The sequence below is a fragment of the Monosiga brevicollis genome, genomic scaffold (assembly GCF_000002865.3).
Source record: "Monosiga brevicollis MX1 MONBRscaffold_6 genomic scaffold, whole genome shotgun sequence".
In the NCBI taxonomy this organism is placed as follows: Eukaryota; class Choanoflagellata; order Craspedida; family Salpingoecidae; genus Monosiga; species Monosiga brevicollis.
This window is the reverse complement of record NW_001865043.1, coordinates 825,258-832,810: the sequence shown is the minus strand read 5'-3', so window position 1 is coordinate 832,810 and position 7,553 is coordinate 825,258. Positions and strand designations below refer to the sequence as shown.

At 54.9% G+C, this 7,553-nt stretch overlaps 2 protein-coding genes across 2 annotated transcripts; one reads left to right on the top strand and one right to left on the bottom strand.

The window, feature by feature from the left end:
* Window positions 1–54: 54 nt before the first annotated feature.
* On the top strand, window positions 55–1,429 carry MONBRDRAFT_18478 (uncharacterized protein; the record flags this gene model as incomplete). The annotated part of the gene is made up of 7 exons (XM_001744672.1): window positions 55–106; window positions 221–294; window positions 369–419; window positions 622–697; window positions 825–899; window positions 1,008–1,270; window positions 1,404–1,429. Coding segments are annotated over exons 4-7 (408 nt in total), but the record flags the coding sequence as incomplete, so codon positions are not given.
* Window positions 1,430–3,714: 2,285 nt separating this feature from the next.
* Window positions 3,715–6,970, bottom strand: MONBRDRAFT_16206 (uncharacterized protein; the record flags this gene model as incomplete). Its single annotated transcript, XM_001744469.1, has 13 exons — window positions 3,715–3,897; window positions 4,059–4,159; window positions 4,267–4,335; window positions 4,450–4,568; window positions 4,653–4,736; window positions 4,831–4,952; window positions 5,092–5,162; window positions 5,261–5,297; window positions 5,443–5,568; window positions 5,686–5,862; window positions 5,991–6,147; window positions 6,276–6,715; window positions 6,833–6,970. Coding segments are annotated over 13 exons (1,824 nt in total), but the record flags the coding sequence as incomplete, so codon positions are not given.
* Window positions 6,971–7,553: the final 583 nt, after the last annotated feature.

Below are 7,553 nucleotides of genomic sequence, written 5' to 3'. Positions count from 1 at the left end.
GAGCCTGGAGATTGATGCCAAGATGGCAGCAGTCGAGCTTGAACACGATTGGCTGCCGCAGGCAGATGCAAGACTGCGCTATGATGGACGCCATCCACGCTTTGCCGTAGGTCGCCCACGCCCGCTTTCGTCTAGCGCGCGAGTGCCATTGCACCAAACGAGAGTCGTCTGCACACTCACAGAGCATTGCACTGGCCCCCCTTTTGCCAATGGACGTCAGGCCGGGGATGCCCTTCGACACGTACTACTCTGGGAGTCGACCACAAGCTATCTTGCAGACTTGGCCGTTCGACGGTGCGTGCCTCGCCTACGCGCACCACGCTTGCAGGTCGTCCCCATCCAAGACTCACTCATAGTCATTGACGCAGGGAGCGAGCATACAGCTGTGCCCACGGCGAGTGTCGCGCCGAATTTGCCAGGTCGGTGATGCAGGCCATCCTAGCACTGATGCAGTCGTGGCGTTGCCCTGCGAGTTCTCCACGCCGCCCTTTTCTGTTCTTTTTTTTTGTTGTTGTTGTTGTTGTTGGTTTGTTTTGATGCGTGCTTTTCTTTTCGTGTGTGTTTATTTATTTTTGCCTTGTTTGTCTCCACTCATGCTTTGACTTGTATGCCACATGGCAGTCTGGCAGAGAGCGAGGCACACTACGCCGCCATGCACCAGCACCGATGTCACGAGTGTGGGCGTGCTTTCACCACGGTAAGTTTCATGGGCATCTATAAATACAAGGCTACGCCTCACTGCTTGGGCTTTTAACTTTCGGCGCCCGATCCAAACTCATCCCAGCATGCTCGGTTGGTTCCCTGGCCTTTCCTCGGGATGGTAGGCACATTTTCTTGATCTGCACCAGTCTGAATGGCACGATCCCTTTTTCGACCTGCAGAAACAACGACAACCCATGGTACAGCACATCGTCCAATTTGGGTTCCGCTCCACTTTGAAAGCTACTTGGTTTTGCTGGTGTGCACTTTGCGCGCTGATGTAACCTGTGTGGTGGACCTCGATCTAGTATCGCTGCTTTGTCGTGACGTGCACTACAAAGATGGCCAGTCGCAACGAGCGGCGTGAGCACTTGATTCAAGCTCACCACTACCCGCCCAGCTTTCCTTTTGCTGATATGGTTGGCAAAATGAAGCTGAGTGCCCAAAGCCCAGCGCGGGCTGGAAAACCCCCTCGTCAACAAGCCCCAAATCCACCCGCTGTGCAGGCATCAGACGGCATGGACCAGGACCTCGATGGTGTTGATGAAGCTCTGGAGAGCCTCGTCCGTCGGTAAGGCCACCAGAGCGGCGCTTCCCCATCGCATCGCTGCTCTTTGTTTTGTCGTGTTTCTTTTCCTTGTCATGTTGCCTCTCATGCCAACACTTGACGTGCCACGCATGGCACGCGTGGCTGATTGGGGTAGAATTCCTCAAACCCTTAGCTTTGGACGAGGCGGCCGCGCTCGGCGAGGGTACGTTGACAAACATGGGCGTTTGGTCATCAGCTGGCGCGCCAGGTGACTGGCTGGCTGCCTGCCTGACTGACTGGCTGCCCGCCTGACTGACTGGCTGCTTGACTGACTGACTGGCTGCCTGACTGACTGACTGACTGACTGACTCCAATGCATGTGTTCAAATAGGTTTGCCGGGCGCTCGCGCGGTCAACGAGGAAGCCGAGGCCAACGCGGAAGTCGTGGTCAGCGCGGGCGAAGTGGCCGCCAAGGCGCCCGAGGCTCCTCTCAGAGTCCACCCCAGCGAAATCCAGAGCCGATGATTCCCTAGAACCATTGCCATTTGCAATAGATAATTGACACACCTGCGCCATCACAACTCTTTTCCTTTCCTGAGCAACCCCTCGAACTTGCGTGCCTAGCCCTCCCTAATGTTCACACACAAACACACACGCAAACGCAAACACACTGGGTTTGATTTGCTATGAAGCGTGTAAATTTTTCATCACAACACTTGACAGTTCGCACACACACACACACACACATCTTTCAAATGGACGTGATCCCAGAGGCGCTGTCCCCGCGCCTGCTGCGCCGCGTGCGGCGCGAGCTGAAGCGCCTACCGCCGGAGGCATGGCAACTTGAGGAAACGCGTCCGGGGAACCAGGCCATGTGTTTTTATCGCCTCGACTCTCGTGTACAAGCGGAATGGGATGATCTCATTTATCAGATCCGAGCTGAGCTACTGACTCGCGTACCTCCCGCTTCGGCCAATGAACGTCTGATGCTGAATGTGTCCATGTACACGCAGGGGTGCTTCCTCGATCCTCACCTTGACCTCTTATCCGAGGAAAGCCCTCTAGTGCGAAATCGAGCCCTCGTGCTCCATCTACCTGACCGTCCTCTCCAGCCCGAGGATGGCGGGCGCTTTGTGGCGTGTTGCTGCGACCAGCCCGCCTCGGCTGCTTGTCATTATGATGAGTCGCGATCCGACTTTCATGCTGCACAATCAACCCACTACTTGCCTGTTTGCAACCAGCTGTTGACCTTTGCCGTGCCTTGGGCCCATGCTGTTGAACCCGTTCACTCAAGCGGCACCATTCGCTACGCCATTTATGGCTGGTTTGTCGCCCCACGGATTCACCTGGTTCCATCTCAGTTCGAGCTGGAAACTTTATTGCATCGCGTGCACATCGCCATCATATTCACGACCCCGACCCCTGAGTTGTGGCCCCTTTTGCAACCTGTGGCTCGACCAGGCTCGCCCCTCATGCTAGCGCAGCTGTTGGCTGTTGGCCATACCCACCCAACCCTCTGGGCTGACTGCTTTGCGCAAGTGCCAGCTAGCCGCCGAAAAGGGCCGTCAACCACCCCTGTGTATGGTCTGGCCTACATCGGCCGAAGTGGCCTCGTGTGTGTGCGCCCGCTTATTGACACACATCCTACTCATGTCTTAAGCTGCCTTGCGGCTCTCGAAGATGCCATGCCAAGCCAGGCTCTGGAAGCGCTCTCCTTTTTGGCATCGATTCAACAACTCGATAACACATGAAACGCCGTGGGCTATGCATTCAAAGCGCCCATTCACAACAACTAGCCAACAACAGCAACCGTTTCACATGCGATGGAAATGATAGTTTTCTCTGCGATGGGTCGGGTCCGCGGCAAGAGCTGAACCCTTCCTCACTGCGCCTTGCAAGACGCATCATCCTCAAGGAATCAGAAATGGCTGTCACCTCTGCCCCTTTGTGCAAACGTGAACTGCACGTGCCGCCTACTCGCGTGACAGCAGCTTGGTCAACATGCTCTGATCGATGGACGTGCGGAAGGCCAATCTACAATGCCCGAAGCATGTGCATGAGTTCAAGCATTCCATGACTCTCTTACGAGGCCAACCGATCACTACGCCAAGACTGTGGCCTTGTTTTAAGAATGGAAAAAGATGCCCAACCCATCGGGTTGTCAGCCTGACGACTTACGGAGGTCCAAAGTCGGAGAGGCTGTTGAAGCGGGCGCCGCGACGAGGCGACAACGGCGCGGCCGTCGAATGCGCTGTCAAATTGGCATTCTGTTGCGACACACCACACAGGTGACTTAGATTTCAAGCAAGTAGGTCAAAGCCATGGGCCATCACGATGGACGCACCTTTAATTCCATCCATTCCTGCTCAAACACCACGATGCTGGACTTGGAAGCCTGGTATCCTAGCGCTTCGATGCTCTCGTGCTTGTCCCATTCCAGAACGCCAAAGTCTCCAACCTCAGGCCGAATCACGTGCAAACCACGCTCATTGTGACGTTCGAGCTACGAAAACCAGCGCATGTGCCATGAGCATCAGAACCACACAAAAAAAAAAAAAAAAAAAAAAAAAAAACGTATCAAGGTCGCAGTAAGTCGAAGCAACCTCGTTGAGATAGTTGTCGCTAGCAATAAAGGCCAACTTGGAGGCAATGTCTTCCATGTGAGGGATCTACGCCACCATTCATGTTCATTCGACAGTGTGCCCATGAGCGAACAACTTTTGTGCTGCTTCAAAGAATTGAAACCGGCTTTGTTTCTTCTTTTTTTTTTTTTTCATGTCCGTCTGTTCTCTCGCCCATGTGAGTCCGCGCCACACAAGTGCGCACGTACCTTGGGCTTGCTGACAAAGGGGTTGAGACGCTGAAATAGCAGCCAAAACCCACTGATCTCATCACCAAAGTTCTCATAATCGTTGAGGTCCTTGGCTGAGACTGCACACAGGGTTCACATCCGCAATGCAGCCGTTAGCGCTGGTAAACATTGAACACGCCGGTGGCTTGCCACGAAGCGAGCCTGCTCCGGTATCAACTCAACATACCGTCCACGGCAAACATATAAGTGGCGCCGTGCTGGCGCATAACCTCAATGGGCAAAACGTCGACATAGCCTGCACAAGAAAGCACAGGACAAAAGGCCGGTCGTGCTTCAGCACGAATCAAGCGAAAAGAAAAGGAGAAGGAGTTGGTTGAGCGAAAGACAGGGTTTTGGCACCAAATCTTACCGCCATCAAGGAGCATGTGGCCATCCTCCGGATCGCAGAGAGGAGGTAGGTATCCGCTCAGCGACATGGAAGCGCGCACATAGCGCCATAGCGAACCGTAGCTATGTACCTTTTTCTTGCTGCCCACACCAGCAAGATCGAACCAAGTGAGCACGAGGCCCACCCGCGGCTCCCGAGACTACAAAGCGGTCTTTCATGCATACCTGGCCGTGATATCTGTGGTCACACAGAAAAAGGGCAGCCAAAGATCTTCGATTTGTCGGTTGCCAAACAAATCCTCAATAACCCTGCGCCACCCAGAGCATGAAAAAATGAGACTGCACCTCAACACAACCCGATGTTGATAAAAAGACTGGGGTTCGAATGGATGACGCGACGCACCGGTTGAAAGCGCGTCCCGAGAACATGGCCACGACTGGGTAGGTCAAATCCAAAGCCATGTTCACCTGTGAACCCATGGTTGTGGTAAAATCATCGAACCGCTGCTTCATATCAGCATAGTTCTATGCACATGAGTTAAATCGGCGCCGAGGCAAAGAGCAAGCAGTTCGTTGAGGCGGCAAGCATGCTGCACGCCCAGCACTACATCGACGGCTGGCACTGAACAGTGGGGTCGGTTTGACAGCCCTTGCAATTACCAACCAGTTCTTCTGCATAAAGCGCAGCCATAAGCGAGCCGATGGAGGTGCCGCCGACAATGTCGATGGGTATACCTACGTCACACAAACGATTCGGTAAGGTCACTGGTAAATGCATTCCATGACGGGCGAGCCACAACCAAGCATTCCACGTTCAGTATATCAAAGCTGACCTGCTTCTTCCAATTGCTTTATCACGCCCAGCTCCGCCTGTGGGTTTTAAATGACATTTGCGAGATAACGAGTAGAAAACAATGAAACAAGAAACACACAAAACAGAACATTTTGACTGTGAGGGCCAGAGCTAACACGCATGACACTTGAAGCACGGCCGACTCATGCGTGCGTGTCATACCGCGCCACGTGCACCGCCGCCGCCAAGAACCAATCCGATAGAATGACCCGAGAGATGACGAGCAAGGCGTCCAAAATCGCTGCGTTCAATGAGCGTGAAGCGGCTCGGCCCAATAGGCCGCGGCTGCTTGCGTGTGGGGGCCTCGGGTGTGGCTTGCGATTTGTCTCGCTCCTCGTCTGAGTCGTAGTCAAAGACGTCTTCTGGCATCTGGTTGGGCCCGAGCACGTATTCGAGAAGTTGGACACGCTTGCGGTTCAAGGTTTTTTCCTTGGGTAAGATGTCATCATCGCAACGGATGTGATGATGGCGCGAACACCAAGTGCGGGCGTTCAGCCAATCGGCCGTACGCTTTGGCATGAACGTGTCATCACGGTGCAGGAGGACCAGCTCTTTTTGTGCCTTGGCCGCCACGTTCTCCAGCTGGTGCGGCCCGGAACATGGATTGTGAGACCGTCGGGATGTGCGCACAAGCCGATCAGGTGCACACCATGCCAAAAACACGAAGGACGCCAAGCAAAGAAGCGCTGCCAAAACAAAGTGCCACTCACCTCCGATTCGGCTGGACCCACGGAAGGGGTTTCATGTCCCACGCCGACAATAAGCACACAGTCGGCTTGCCGAATGCAGCGACGCGTCCAGTCGTTCAGCTCGTAGTCGGCCTCATATAGCACAACGCTATGCCGATCTTCTTGTGATGCCAGCCATCTAAGCAAGTAACAGGACCCCACCAAAGCCGGAGCACGGTGAGAGCGGAGATGCGCGCCTTCCTTCAAGCAGAACAAGGTGGAGTAGAACAAGGAGGGGAAGGGAGAGGGTTGACAGCTGCCTCGCACCGGACAAAGGAATATTCCTGCGAGCCACGAATGGTGCAGGGATGCATGCCAAATTGTTCCTTGACAATGGCAGCGTTGAGGTGGAGGGTTTCACCATACAGGCCCAAAGCGCGACGCAGTCGCTCAGCAAACAAGGACAATGGCACGGTGGGCGAGGTGGGCAACAAGGCCACGGTGGTCAAATTGGGGTCGGTGCTCTCTAGCTCTACACCCTTGACCAGTCCCAACAAGCGCTCGGAGAGCATGCGCATCAGATGTGTGGCCACATGCGGATGTTTGTGCTTGACCAGGTGCAGCAAACCCGCGGGGATCTTTGCCAGCTCGGCATCGCGCACGGCATGAATGGTAGTTGCACGTGGCGTCTCGGTCAATACCTCAAGCTCACCCACGAGCTCATGGCGACCATACTCGCGCATGATGGCTTTACTGCCATCCGGACGCTATTGAGCAAAAGCGCGGGTTGGGCACCGTGAAGGACACAGCAACCAAATGCATGCAAATGTTCTGTCACAGGGAGTGGAATCAGGTCGGGCTCCACTGGCGGCACTTGTGCCTACCGTAATCACCGATCGTACGCGACCGCTCAAGAGAAGATAAACCACATCGGAGGGATCGTTCTGCTGGTAGAGGCGCTCGCCAGCGTCCAAGTGCATCCAATCCAGGGCAAAATCCACTTGGCGCACCAAAGGCGAGAGAATTCGCAGCGTAGTCTGTACATGCGTTCCACCAATCAGCTGGGGCGGGTTCTTGTATGCACGAACATGCGCCGCATGAAGTCAAAGGCCAAGAGGGCTGGACACAAACGGCAACGCGCAGCTTACGCGGATCAAGGCATCCAGAGCCGGGCGTCCTGCTGGTGTGCCAATGGCATCAATGACGTGTTGGCGGGGGATGCGAAGCAACAAGCTGCGCCGAGTGGCGCGAACCGTCAAAAAAGCCTCTGAATCGCTTAAGACGGACAGCTCGCCGGCAAAATCACCTCCCGAGTACTAACGGCCGCAAAAGTTCGAAAATGTCCAGGGCCCAGGTGAATGCAAGATCGCAGAAAACGCAAATGTGCAGCCTTTGTTGGGTCTTTTGAACTGGTACGCTCTAGTGACGGGCGCTCACCGAAACAATTGTAAAGGGCTCGGTCTTGGTTTCCACCAAGCCGCTCAACTGGCCGCGGACCACGAAGAACAAATCGCAGGCTCGTTCGCCCTGCCGCGCAAAAGACCGGCCACCCGCGGCGAGAGCATTGTGGATGAGAGAAAAGATGGGAAGAGATGGGGGGGGGGG